This window comes from Hydra vulgaris, chromosome 12, assembly GCF_038396675.1.
Source record: "Hydra vulgaris chromosome 12, alternate assembly HydraT2T_AEP".
Taxonomy (NCBI): Eukaryota; Metazoa; Cnidaria; class Hydrozoa; order Anthoathecata; family Hydridae; genus Hydra; species Hydra vulgaris.
Genome location: NC_088931.1, coordinates 73,649,599 through 73,665,415, shown reverse-complemented (window position 1 = coordinate 73,665,415; position 15,817 = coordinate 73,649,599). Strand labels below are relative to the sequence as shown.

At 26.0% G+C, this 15,817-nt stretch overlaps 1 protein-coding gene across 1 annotated transcript; it reads left to right on the top strand.

The window, feature by feature from the left end:
- Positions 1–1,513: 1,513 nt before the first annotated feature.
- Positions 1,514–15,535, top strand: LOC101239631 (uncharacterized). Its single transcript, XM_065814385.1, has 4 exons — positions 1,514–1,927; positions 12,365–12,546; positions 14,865–14,910; positions 15,003–15,535. The coding sequence occupies exons 1-4, from the start codon at positions 1,537–1,539 to the stop codon at positions 15,230–15,232; spliced, it is 849 nt and encodes a 282-aa protein (XP_065670457.1). The 5' UTR covers positions 1,514–1,536; the 3' UTR covers positions 15,233–15,535.
- Positions 15,536–15,817: the final 282 nt, after the last annotated feature.

The following is a 15,817-nucleotide window of genomic DNA, read 5'->3' as shown; positions in this document are numbered from 1 at the left end:
TATTAAAATTTTTTTTAAGTAATAAATTAAAAAATAGTTTAACATAAATCTATTGTATTTTTCCAGATCTCGTGTTTGTCTATAAAAACTGATATATTGACTAACCCTAGAAATCTGACACTAAGTAAGAAAATCTTGGCGCGTTGGTTAGAGCGCTGCCCTCAGAATTAAAAAGAATCTTTATGATTGCTCTGGCCATACCAAATCATTAAAAAACTTCCTCGATAAACGCTCTTTTACGAGACTTCTAAGTAAAGCACTTTAACCTGAAAAAAAATTCGTGCTCTTTATCCAAAAAAAAAAATTTAAAAAGAAAAAAATCCCATTAAAATTTGACTTTCACCTTGCCTTTCTTCTTTGTGATTTTTAGCCATTCATGGAAATATACAATGCCCAACGAGAGATAAGCAATTATTGTTGATCTTAGATAAAAATAAAAAAAACGTAAAAAACGTGGAATTCTTAATATTCATATGCTTTATATTTTCAGAAATTGCGAATTTTTCATTCAATATTTCATGTAAAATGTATTTAAAAAATTAACCTCTCTAGATTATATAAGCGTTATTAAAGCTCATTGTTTTAACTTTATAAAAATTGTATAGATATATTAAGATATAAAAAATATAAATATTAACTGAGCGTATGTAGAGAAATAATACTAGGCTAAAAATAATAGCATGATTTAAAGAATAAATGTTGTTGATATTGTTGTTTTTTTAAAAAATGATCAGCTTAACGGTAAAATGTCTTTAGTCTAGTGGTTTAGCAAAGAAGAAAATAACTTTAGTTAAATGAGATGTCGTATAACAATGATAATAGCAATATTTTTTTATTAATTCGTATAATTTTTCCCTTTCTATTTCTCTTTTTATTCTGTTTGTTTGTCTATGGTCACTCCACGATTAAGCTCTGCTATGAAAGAGTGAACCATCCAGTATAAAGAGTATTTAACAATGTGTGTATATATATATATATATATATATATATATATATATATATATATATATATATATATATATATATATATATATATATATATATATATATATATACACACACACACATAGTGTATATATATATTTATACATATACATATAAACATACATAGTATACATATATATATATATATATATATATATATATATATATATATATATATATATATATATATATATATATATATATATATATATATATATATATATATATATATATATATATATATATGTATATACACATATACATATATATGTAAACATATATATGTATATATATATATATATATATATATATATATATATATATATATATATATATATATATATATATATATATATATATATACTTGTTGAAGACAAGTAAAAATTATATATATATATACAAAAATTACATATACATATACAAAAACAATGTATATATATATACACATATACACATACATAGTTTTTTAAGTGTTTATTATGTTTTTTATAGTTAAAATAAAGGTAATTTGAGATATAAATTTTATTATAGACAAATGCAGACATGTAATTTATGATGTTAACGAGAATGAAAATAATTTGGTTTTTACTGACCTTTTTCTATGGAGTTACTTTTGTTTCCATGAAATCTGATTGGTCTATTGCAACTCAAGGCCAATGTCAATTCACAGTTAATAATGGATTTTCAATACTTTTCACGGTATATCCAGCATTATTTATTCATAAAAAAAAGACCACTGACTTAGCTAGTTGTAGAATGGTTTGTTGCAATCATGATACATGTAATGGATATGTCTGGGATGTCTTAGACTTAACAGAAAATTGCAAACTATTAAAATGTTCAAGTGAAGGTCAAGATTGTAAAAATGCTTTGAGTATTTCAAATACTTTGGGATCTGGACAAGTTGGTTTTGTCACTGGATATAATGCAGATTCTCCACCAGGTGTTTAAGATTTTCATTTTAAATAATCATTTTTAAGTATAAAACAATTAACATACTGTTTAACATTTTTTAATATTAACAACTTTTATGCTGTTATATATATATATATATATATATATATATATATATATATATATATATATATATATATATATATATATATATATATATGTATATATATATATATATATATATATATATATATATATATATATATATATATATATATATATATATATATATATATATGTATATATATATATAAATTATGTTAGTGCATTCTACATATAGAGTGCTCAATGTTCTTAAAGAACAGAGCAATAATAAATTAGTAAAATTCCTGATGAGCTTGCTGATGGCGAAATAAGTTGTTGAAGACAAGTAAAAATTATATATATATATATATATATATATATATATATATATATATATATATATATATATATATATATATATATATATATATATATATATATATATATATATATATATATATATATATATATATGTATATAATTTTTACTTGTCTTCAACAACTTGAAGACAAGTAAAAATTATATACATATATATATATATAAATTATATACATGAACAAATGAAATAATTAAACCATTGAGTTACTGTATAAAGTAGATTAACTAGATAGAAATCAACTAAAAAGATTAAAAATACTTTATGAAGAGGAAGTGGAACTGCTTCACAATATCGCTGATGATGTTTAGTGAGGGGGGGTTTTAATTTTATTTCGTATTTAAAACAGAAAAAAGTAACTTTAAGTATAACAAGTTTGTAAGAATGGCAACTGAAGCAAAAATAATTAGTGTTTGTAAACCAATATCTAAGAACTTGAAAACTTTTTTTCTTGGGGAAAATAATCAGTTATACGGTACACAGAAGAAAACTGATTAATTATGTTTGTGAAACAATATTGCCTAATATTGGATATAGCTCCATAACTTGTAGTTTTGTTCAGCTCTCTTCTTATGGGATGTGTCATTGCTGTTTGCCCATTACTCTGTAGTTTGTGCAAAACAAAACAGTTTTCTAGTTTTATTGCTTAGATTTAGTCCCATAAAATCATTACATTAATAAAGATTCCTAGAGGACTAAACAATATTGTCTAATGTTACTCTCGAGTCCTTAATACAAGGGGGATAGAAATAAAAGGGTAGGTGGGAGTTTTAGTCCAGTTCTAAAAATGCTGGGAGGAGGGGAGTTAATGAGCTTATGGTTGATGGGAAAATTTTCTAAAAATTAATTAATAAACATCTGCCGCACCCACTTCTATTAAGTACGAGAGAGTACATATATATTTATATATATATATATATATATATATATATATATATATATATATATATATATATATATATATAAATATGTATATTTGTGTTCTGTTCGTGACCTCAGGCGCGGTGTTTGTTCATCCGCGAGTTACTTTGTATGCATGTTTGTTTTAAGTAATCAGAAACTTCTTGTATGTTTATTTCATAATTAGTTTTAATAACTTTGATGATTATTAATAATTTCATTGAAAACGCAATTATTGTTAAAAGTCTTTTTGTTTACAAAATAAATCGTAAAGAATGCTTTAAAAGATTAAGTTAGAATAAGAAACAGATACACAAAATGACATTTGCATAAAAAATACATACTTTTTTTAAAAAAAAAGAAAAAAAAAAGAATATACTAATAAAATCTATAATATATAATAAACTTTCAAAATTTTGACAATTTAAAAAATATATATTTATTTATATTAAAGCATTTATTTTTGTAAACAAATAATAATAGTTTTACAGATCTTTTTGCAAATGTGGCTCTGAGAATGAGCTATAATATTAAAATAATAGTTTGTTTGATAATATATTCTTAAAACAATTTATGCTTGAAATTAAAACGCAGTAGTGTTGTAGAGGTAGCGGGCTTGCTTCATAAGCAAGAGGTTCCAAGTTGGATCCCCACCGCGTCCCTGGTAAGGTTTGTGTTTTGGAGTTATAGAGTTGAGAGAGGTTATAAACACAGTTAAGTAGCATCCTCGTCTGTAATGGCCTTCTTGGCCTTGGGGAGGTGAATTAAAAAAAAAAAGTCTTAAAACTTAACAAATCTCTAATAATACAATTTTTAAAACATTTCAACAGAATACTCTAGAACTTTATTTCGCTTAGTCAGGGTATTTTTTGAACCTATAGAATTAGTCTGTTCGTAGATTTGGCGGGTTTTTAGAGTTTGCGAATATCTATTTTTGATTTCTTCAACACTGTGTTTCACCATCATTGGTTCATCAGGAAGAATGTGTAAACATAAAAAAGTTTTCAAATTATAGAAAAGTTATTTCACAGGAACTTGGGAATTGTTATAATTAGTTATGTAATACATGTAGTAATTAAAAAATCATGAGAAAAAACTCTTTAGAATTTGGACTGGTTATTTGTTTTCAATATTTTTTTAAAAAGAACTTATTTTCATGTCTGCATTTAGAAATTAATTCTGATTTTTTATTTAGTAAATTTTCTTGATCTATATGAGTAATAATTTCAAATTTTTCTTGTAAACATAGTATACATTTTTTGGAAATGTTATTATAGGCAAGCGCAGTTTTTAGGATAGACCAGTTTAATTTAATTTAAGTTTTTAGGATAGACCAGTTTAACTCCATATTTGCTTTGTATTAACATGACACAATATATTTGTTAAAATTTTTTGTTTTGGTACCTCTTGTCTCTTGTCTCAATCTTCAGTTTGTTTGTACTACACATCATACTACTACATCTTCTGTAAAAATGGTGAAATATTTCCACACCCAAAAATATGATTTCATTGGAATACCTTATTTAAACAAACCTGCTATCACACAGAATGTAGTTATTATTTTACTAATTTTATAACTTTTTTATTTATAACTAATTTAAATATAAATCCAGGGTTCCCACTCCTCCTTAAAAACCTTAAATATCCTTAAAAAAAAAAAAACTACTTAAAAGTTCTTAAATAACCTTTAAAAAAGTTAAAATTTGATTGCTCTCCTTAATTTCTCCTTACTTTTTTTTTTTTTTTATCATTTAGGATCTAATTTTAATAAAGGAAATAGATTATACTTATCTATAGAGAAGCATAAAGTTACTTCTTTGATGAGTTAAAATCCTATACTTTTGTTTTATATATATATATATATATATATATATATATATATATATATATATATATATATATATATATATATATATATATACCACATATATGTATATCAAATATCAGCCCTCCAAGTATTAGAGTAAGTTTTTTAATGGTTTTTTTTTGGCTTTTTGTATTTAACTTTCACTTTCTTTACATTATTTTATTTTGTTTTCTTTACAAGTGAACACCTATTAAATAATGATAGTTGCACTTCTTGATTTCAGAAAGATAAAAATCCCAGCCTTGCAAGATGCAAAGTTTGTTTTAAGTCATTCTCATTAGCAGGCATAGGTATAAAGGCTCTTGATGTACATGAAAGAGGAGAAAAGCACTAGTAAGTGACCAGGGCCCCGGCTAAAAACAGAGGTTTTTGCAAACCCGACCCCGGCTAAACAAACACAATTTGCAGGGGTTACTAGCCGGGGCTGGATTTTTGTTGTTGTTGTTGTTGTTGTTGCTGTTTTTTTTATTTTTTTCAAGTTAAAATTTGTTATGAAAGTTTAAGAAAATATAAGAAAAAGTCACAAAAATAATATATACAAATATAATATAATTTATAAATATTTACAATGACAAATAAGAAAGAACAAAGTAGATCAGATGGATATATGGTGTCTTTAAAAGATAGGAAAAGAAGCAATGATCTTAGAGAGAGTATGAGAGTAGTAATTATATTTATAGTGTGCATCAGAGAAGAAGATAATGATGCCAATGATTAAGATAATGATGATGATCATTGTCATCATCATCATCATCATAATCATCTTAATCATCATCATCAACTGTATGGTTGATGATGATGATGATGATGATATTATGATGATGATGATATTATGATGATGATGATGATGATAATGATGATGATGATGATGATGATGATGATGATGATGATGATGATGATGATGATGATGATGAGTATGATGATGATGATGTAGATATGATGATGATGATGATGGTGATGATGATGATGACAATGAGATGATATATATACCTTTATATAAAATATACCATGAATTTTAAATAACAATAATATATTTATAAGGAATATCAATAGTAATGCAGCCCCGGTCACAAACCCGGCCCCGGCTATGTTTTATCAAACCTGGCCCCAGTCAAATATCAACCCCGGTTGCTTACTAAAAAGCACATATAGCGATTGCCTAAAGAGGGTTGTGTTGTTTTGTTTGAAGAAACTTTGCAATCAGTACCACAGAAGCCTACCTCATCAAAGTAATGTATCATTTCAGATATGCTTCAGAAGGAAGCAGTTTTGAAAGCAGAATTAATTTGGTGTTTAAATATTGTTCAAAGCAAATACTCTTTTAGATCAAGTGAATAATTCTAGACAATTTGCTTTGATGTTTCTAGATAGCAAAATTGCCAGCAACTTTTCATGTGGTCGAACAAAATCTGGCTATATTGTAACTCATGGTCTTGCCCCTTATTTAAAAAAAATTCTGATAAAAGATCTTAACCTGCTGGATAACTTTGTATATCTTTTTCATAAATCTTGCAATAAAGTTTTAAAGAAAGGTCAAATGTACTTACATGTGCGCTATTGGAATGAAGAGAGGAATACTGTTTGTACAAGATATTATACTTCAGAGTTCATGGGAAAAGCTGCAGCCCCAGATATTCTAAATATGCTTAAATCCTGCATGACTGGTTTAAATGCTGAAAAAATGCTTCAGGTTTCTATGGATGGCCCTAATATAATTAAACTGTTTTTTGGAAATGCTCAACAAAGAATGTCATAACAATAAATTAAGTACACTCATTAATATTGCCTGTGGTTTAAATACTATCAATGGATCCTTACAAACTGGTGCTAAAGCTACAGGTTGGAACTTAAAGAAGTTAATGTCTTCAATGTACCAAATATTTCATTAAAGTCCATCAAGAGCAAGTGATTATGAAAGAATAGCTGAGGCAATAAGGTCAGATTTTCCTTACATATTTTGTTGCACTTGACGGGCTGAAAATCAAAGTGTTGCCAAGAAAGCAATAGAGGTTTGGACAAAAGTAATCTTAGTTGTTGACTACTGGAAGTCTTTACCAAAGAGTAAGCAACCTGGACTTGGTAAATCAGAGCAAAACACCAACTTTGAACATTTAAGTGCTCGAACAAATAAAGTTTTAGTTCCTTAAAAGTTGAAGTTTTTTGAAGAAATTAGTCGCAGTCTAAATACATTCCTTTGTAGGTAATATTTGATCCAGATGCAATTTTATTGCTTTTTATGTAATATATTTTGTTTTATTACAAAAGTATAGAAATATTCTTTTCATATTATTTTTAAAATTTTGAGAAAAAATCACAAAATGTTATTTTCAATCTTACTATTTTTTTTCTTCTAGTTTCTTTTCAAACTGATAAACCAATGACTTCTTTTCTGGTGGTGGCACTTGAAGAACTACTATGCAACTTTTATGTGACGTTCATTTGGTTAGATGTTTCTTTTTAATGACAAAACTACAACATCTTTGTTAAGAATAGATTTGTTTAGTTGTGCAAACCGGCTTTCAACCAGCAAGATCAATGTTAGTTTTTCATTGAAGTATTATCTCCAGCAACTCAAGAGTGAGAGAAAGATTACTGATGTTCAAATTGACAAGTTCAAAAAGAAAATATGTGATTTTTTTGTCTCAATGTGCACTCATATTATTGAGAAAAGTCCTTTGTCTTCACTGGTTGCTCGCTGTCTGGTGTATATTCTCCCATCATATATGGTTGAATATCACAGAAAAGTGTGATTATTTTTTTGACAAACTGTTGATGAAGCTTGTTACTTTCAAGAAAATTAGAGCTTCTGTTGGTGATTTAGCTAAAAAAGAATATTCCAGGTTCTGTAAAAGTGCAGTCGTTGATAACAAAAAAGTATTTTTGACTTTTGATAAAGATAAGGATTGTTTGGACTACTTTTTGTAGAAATACACTGGTTTAAAGATGTATGCAAATCTACAGCACATTTTCAAAATTGTCCTCATTTTATCGCACGGACAAGCTCAAGTTGAATGTGGTTTTAGCAGCAACAAAAGTCTGATCGATGACAATATGTCCCCAGACACTATAATCTCTTTATGTTCAATCCAAGATTACCTCACATTTCATGGGTTCATGGCTCATGAACTTAAAGTAACAAAAGATTAGATTACTGCAAACAAGCAAGAAAGAAGTATTTTATGATCAATGTTCAAAAGCCCTGTCTGTAGAAAAAACATTGAAAATGGAAACAAAAAGAAAAGTTATGGAGGATATTGAAATTGTCAATACCTAAATTTGACAGACATTATCTATAATTGAGAATTTAAAGAAGTCATCTGATGAAATTGGATTCCGTGCTGAAAAAAGAATAGCATTAGGTTTATGCCTTGAATATAAATGTTTTTTTAGATTATATCACTAAAAGTAATGTCATTATTTAATGATTCTTTTTCTATTTAGATGACATTAAAGCAGATATGTCATAATCTAATGCATTAAAAGAGCCGCTTGCAAAAAACAAGAGTTACTAGAGAAGCTATATGTTAAAAAAAAGAAACTTGATGGAAAAAAAAACAAACTTACATGTTGATGACGATGACAATTAAAATCAGCAGTTGCTAAAGTACAAGGCTTTAATAAAAAAAAATTTTATTTATTGAAACTCTGAAATAACGGAAACATCTGACGCTAGTAAGACTTTGTCTCAAATTTGCAGAGCCAGTCTGGAACCTAATTCTAAAAACTGACATTAGAACTGGAAAATGTTCAAAGAAGAACCGCAAAACTTATTCCTGAATAAAAAACTTACTTTATTAGAATGACTTCTGAAATTAAGTTAATGATTTTAAAAAATCGCAGACCTAGGGAGGACTTAATATATTTTAACAAAATATCAAATGGTTAACAAGTTGTGGATTTGTTAAAAAATCTGAAACTTATTTCCTTGATAACAACCAATGGACCTCCATCAAATATATGCATGAACATAAAAGAATAGAACATGAAAAATTTAAGTGTTCTTTTAGAAATAACTTCTTTAACAGAATAATTAAAAGCTAGAATTCTTTGCCGAAAAATGCTGTTAAATCGAGGTCTTTAAATTGTTGTGCTAATTTGTCAATTAAGCAATAACGACTGTTATACTGTTGATATTTTGATCGATATTATATTGTTAAATTTTTGATTTTATTTGAAGCACAAAGGATATTTATATTTTAAAAATTATACTTAAGTTGATTTGTAAATACTTTTTTATTTTACTTTTAAAAAGGCTTTTAAAATATTTTGTGCTGTTAGTGCAACTTAATTGTGCTTTTCCTATAGAATTTTTGGCGATACTAGCAATAATTTCTTATCCAGTAGTCTTAGTAGGGTATCATCCTTTTTTTTTCAAAATGTAACCCTAAGTCTCAGATTTTGCTGATTTTTACACCACTCAAATATTAAAAAAAAAATGAACATCCCCAGAATTTCATCATCTAATTCCAAACTGTTTCCAAGATAAAACTATATTAACTTGAACCAACAAAAAACCGCTATTCAAAAAAATGATTTCTGCTCTGTGTGCAATGGAAAGCTGAAAATATGTACACTTACATATTTTGAGGCAAGGAATCTAATAAAGCAACTTAAAATATTTAAAAGTAAGCATAACAGCTAAAACTTTTATTGCAATTTTAGTGGGGCGAGTTTAATGACAAAAAAACCGATGTAACTGATATATGTGACCAATGTAATAGATCTTTTCTTAATCAGAGAAAAAAGCATGGTCAAACTTACTTAAAATTATTACTTTTAAAACAGGAATTGGGCGATTCCATGTGAAATCCAGGGCATTTTGTTGGTTCAAACTTTGCCTTGAACCAACAAAAATCCACCATTTAAAAAAATGGTTTTCGTCATTGTTTCTGTTCTGTGTGCAATGGAAAGCTGAAAATGACCTGGAAAAAACACCTGTAATTTTGGCCTTTATTGCAATTTTACTGAGGCTAGTTTTATTACAAAAATACCAATGTAGTCGTTGATGTTGAGAGATGTTCACAAATTTTTGAGTGGTGTAAAAATTAGCAAAATCTGAAACTAAGGATTGCATGCCCTGTATGTTTTCACATGGAATTGCCCAGTAAGATTTTTTCATGTAAAATTCTTATTAATTCTGATTTGGTTGACCGAAAAAGCTTTTATAAAACCCTGTCTAAATTGTTGGATTCTCTTTCACAATTATCTACTATTCCATTCCACAAGATAATCTATGATTTGACAATTTTGAGATTAACATGATATTATTTCAGTTGATAAAGAGTTATTTAAAAACAACATTTCTCCATTTAGACAAAAGAGATTTCATTCCTACCAAATATATCAAACAGTAAATTTAAAAATAGATTTCTAGCACAGAACTCCTAAAAGCAGTATCAAAATATTTGCTTTGAAGAACTCTAATTGATTTGTGATTTAAATGACTTCTACTAGCATGATGCATTCCACATTGATTGACATAAAGGTTTATTAGCATAATATGGCAGTCCAAAATGAATTGTAAGTTAAAAATAAAGTAACACCCTAAAGTATACTTCATTGGATATTGTTAGTTACTGGTTTATGTAATGTACCATAGTCTTGTAATGTTGCCCATTTAGAGAATTAATTGAATTAACATTTAAAAGACATTTCCTAATAATTATTTGAATAAACACTTATTGATTACATTGATTGAGTTTGGTATAAAAATAGTAAACACTTTTTTTATTTTTAAATCACAGTTTTAAGAGAATAGTACGAATGAACTATTTTTTAAAAATCATTTTTAATTACAAAAATAGTAAGAAAAGTGTAAAGTAGGAAATAATATGTAAAAATCTAATAAAATAATAAAAATAATAGTATAAAAAATCCTTTAACAGAAAAATAGCAACAAGACTAAAAATTTATAAGAATTGATTAAAAGGGATTATTGAATCCTTTCTTATCAATTGTAGTATAAAATTTATGCTTGATAGACAATACTCATCTTCATTTCCTATAACAGTGGTTCCTCAAAGTTCTCTCCTTGGCTCTACACTTTTTTTAATTTACATCAATGATCTCTCTACACTTTGATACTACCATTTATTCTTGTCTTGAAAAAAGCCAATACTCTCTGATTGTTAGACTTTAACTCAGATAAAGCTGGCAGACTTTAACTCAGTTATCACAACAATTTTTATTTTCCCGACTCATATAGTTTGCGATCTTTTAAGTTGTCTGTTAATCGTTATCTTTTCTCTTCCAGTAACTTCCAACTCTAATAGTGGTTGCTTGCAACCTTGTTGGAAGTGTAGATGTTAAAAAAAAAATTTTGCATATTACCTTTTTTTCTACATATAGCTAAAAAATTTTATTTGGTGTACAAGTGCGCAGGTATATACTAGCAACCAGACAATCTCTAATGGACTTATTATAAAAGGACAAAAATAGACTTCGACAAAGCACTAATTGCAACAATTTTAATTACAACTATCAAAAATGAATTGTCTATAAAAAATGTTTGTCTTTCTAGACAATCATTTTAAAAACGGACACTAAATGAACAATCTCGATTTTTTAATGAGGTATAGAAGATCTATTTAATATATAATTTGGACTTATAACGAGTAATTAAATTTTCACTGCAGCATCGTTTCAAAAACTGAAAACGAGCACAAAATTAAAAATACAATTTTTCTAACAGAAGTTCATTTTTTAATTTTTTGTCCAGCGTGTGCTGTTGATTAAAAAGTTAATTTCTATTTAAAAACCTCAAAATGGACTATTTTGTGCTCAATTGAAGTTCATTGATTACTCAGTTCAGTTGTTTTTCAATTCTCAGTGAATGTGCGTGAAAATTTATTTTTAAAATGCCCTCTCCAGTTTGGGATTACTTCAAAAAAGTTAAAGGTAAGTTTATCATTTAAAAAATTTTCCTTAGACACTAAAATCTTTATCACCTTCAATAAAATTATTTTAAAAATATGTGATCAAGGAGTTTTTTTGTTGTTAAGGGATTTTTTGGGTAATTTAGATTTTATTGGCAAAAATCAATATTTCTGGTTTTATGAAATCAAGTAAATTTAGACAAAATCATAGGCACCAAATAGACAAAAAATTATGCTTTGTAGACTTATGAAGTGAAAATTATTTTTTAACTGAGCAATCTTAGGACACCATCAAAAATTTGATAGACACAACAACAAATTTTGTTAAATTTAATAATTAATAAATACTTATGGTTTTATTATAACCAGTAAATTTTATTTTAGTGAAAACAACCACTTCTACAACTTCAAAAATAAAGTTATCTAGTTTGGAAAATTTGAGTACTCATTTTGAAGAGAATAAAGAACAAAATAAAAAAATTAAAAAACCAGCAGTTGCTGTTGTTGCAGAGCCAAAAATATCAAATTGGTTATTACAAAAGTTTAATGCCTTAGAAGGCAATGTAGTAAGTGCTTACTATTTGTAATATAATAAAATTAGCTATTTATTTCTATTTTTTAAAATCATATTAAATAAAAAGTACATAAATACATTTAACAATAGTTCTTGGGGTTACTTTTTACATAATCTGCAAAGATTCTCTCACTTTTCTAGGGTTATATACTCTTAATATTCAAACTAATATTAAAAAAAACCCACCAAATTAATTCTTAATGCAATATGTTCCATCATCTTAAGTAAGAAAAGTACAATTTCCAGATAACCATGTGACATAATAACTTTTATCTAAACTCAAATGATCATCTTTTAGAGAACACATTCTCTAAAGATTCTCTCATTTTGCTCTTAAAGTAATCACCTTTAACTTATCATTTAACTGTATTATTTTTTTTTTACTGAAGGGACCATGACAGTTTGTTGAATGTTCTGCTAAAGCTGATTTTTTCACTTTATTTTGAAATTATGCTTTTGATGTTGGCTAACATGTGTTAAAATTTTGAACTTTGTTTCACCAACATAAAATTTTCCACACAAACACCCTTGTTTGTTGACTTTTTTTGGATAAAAGTTGTTGGGAAGTCGAGGCTTGTTTTTTATAATTATTAACTGTAAAAGGTTTTTTGGTGATTTGAAAATAGGAGCATATCCCACTCTTTTAAACAGCAGAGTATTGTTTTCCACTGTTTATATTGGTTGCTTGTTAACCTTAAGTGAATATATTTCATATAGAGACATGTAGGCACTTCAGGAGTAACAGCATTGGCTTATGTATGACATTAGGCAATAGTTGTATTAATGAACTCGTTCGCTGATTTTGATGGTTTATTACTCCAGGTGATTTAGTTAAAAACTAATTTTTATTAAAGATCTTATCTCACGGATAAGAATCAAACATTTTAATTTAATTTGCTAACTATGAAGTTCAAAGGAAATATTATTATTTATTTGGATCACTTGGACCGACCATATTGTATAGTTTTTTTTCTAAGCAGCGCAAGTCAGAAACCAACTCTGATTTTTATTTATATGGTCCATAAAAAATTGAAGAATAGAAGTTACTTCAACATTTTTTATCTTCATTCTTTTTAGCAATAGTTTTATCATACTCATATAATAAAAAAAGTTCATTTATTTAAGAGTAATAATAGTAAATAGTCATGTTTGATTACTTTAGGCAGACTCAAGTTTTTATTATAATATTAAGTAACGCTTTTTATAATTTTTCTCTTGCATTAAGATTAGTTTGTTGATTTCCTTTATAAAATGTGTCTGTATTGTAATATGTATATGTAAATTCAAGGTCCTGAAGTGTCTCTGAGATGTTCACTGGCAGGATTACTTGAATGGTTTAAAGAAATGTTTTTAATATTATCATTTATCTTGTAACATTTTGAATATGTTTATCTGTATTTGGTATCCAAAATATTAAAAGCATTGTACACATTTTAAGATTAGTTTTTAACTATTTGTAAAAAATAAGCTATTTGTAAATATATATATATATATATATATATATATATATATATATATATATATATATATATATATATATATATATATATATATATATATATATATATATATATATATATATATATATATATATATATATATATATATATATATATATATATATATATATATATATATATATAAATTAGTAAAAACACTCATCTAATTTTTTCTTTCTTCAACAGTGTTTCTCCATCAGTAGGTTCATCAGGAAGAATGTCTAAACATTAAAAAATTTTCAAATTATAGAAAAAATTATTTCACAGGAAGTTGGGAATTGTTATAATTAATTATGTAGTACAATACATAATTAATTATATATATTTTACATAATATTTTATATATATTTTACATAATTAATTATATATACAAATATAATTAGTTATCACAATTCCCAATATCCTGTGAAATAATTTTTTCTATAATTTGAAATTTTTTTAATGTTTAGACATTCTTCCTGATGAACCTACTGATGGAGAAACACTGTGTAGAAAGAAAAAATTAGATAAGTGTTTTTACTAATTTATTATTCGGAGCTTGGCGATAAGACAAATTGTGTCTTCTTCTTGCCCCGGCCATCTGTATATTGGAAATATTGGTTGTATTTATATTTTTATACGGCAAAAAATGGAGAGAAAATAAAAAATTATTGCTCTGTTCTTTAAGAACAGAGCACTCTGTTTGTAGAATACACTAACATAATTTATATATATATATATATATATATATATATATATATATATATATATATATATATATATATATATATATATATATATATATATATATATATATATATATATTGTTTAGTCTGATGAAACTATTATAGAGGATAAAGCACAAAAAAAAGTTGAAGGTTAGAACTAATAAATTAAAAAATAATTTCTATGTTTGGATATGTATAATCATTATACATTATAATCATTTTTTTAATTTTTTTTTAATTAGAAAGCGATGTTCTACCAAATAATAGAACAAACAATAGACGTATTGTAGTTAAGCAACGAGCAGTAAGCAGTCACACAGATAATGTGTCTTTGGTTATGGCAACAATATTTGGCGTCGGTTTTCTTTTTGCTATAATGGTAATGGTTTGCCGAAGGTGGGTTGAAAGCTTAAGAGACTTACACAAGCGAGACTATAGCAGACTTTCTTTCTTGTTGGACGGAAATGATTGAATTTAAGTTCTAAGAATTTATTTTTATCTTACATAGGCCTATTTTTTATAGACGAAATATTGAATATTCTACTCTAAATGTTTTGAAACGACATTTTAGTTACTTGAAATGACTTTAGCTTTTCTTTCTTTTCTTTTTTTTTAGACGCATACCATACATTTTATTTTTAAAAATGCAGAATATTTATTTTTAAATTTTGTTAGATAAATTATTATGGATATTTATTTATACACTGAGACGACCCTAAACGGTCATTAATCTTTAATGTATTGATTAATTAAAAATGTTTTTCCTTTCAGTTAATTTGTTTGGTTTATTTACTAGCGTCGGGCTGCGTGGCTATAAATAGAATAATATATATATATATATATATATATATATATATATATATATATATATATATATATATATATATATATATATATAAATAGAATTTATTTAAAATAGATATACAGTACTGTGAATATGTTTTCGACCACTTGTATAATTAGACGTTATTACAATTTTTATTTATGTAATTTTAAAGCGCACTTGAGTTTAATAATATATATATGAAAAGCTGAAAAAATATATTATTTTGAATAA

Excerpts from the sequence above, each read along its gene's own strand:
- LOC101239631 (XM_065814385.1), top strand. The coding sequence starts at position 1,537 with ATGATGTTAACGAGAATGAAAATAATTTGGTTTTTACTGACCTTTTTC. Across the intron at positions 1,928-12,364 it reads TAATGCAGATTCTCCACCAG|TGAAAACAACCACTTCTACA; the intron begins GTGTTTAAGATT and ends ATTTTATTTTAG. Across the intron at positions 14,911-15,002 it reads AGCACAAAAAAAAGTTGAAG|AAAGCGATGTTCTACCAAAT; the intron begins GTTAGAACTAAT and ends TTTTTTAATTAG.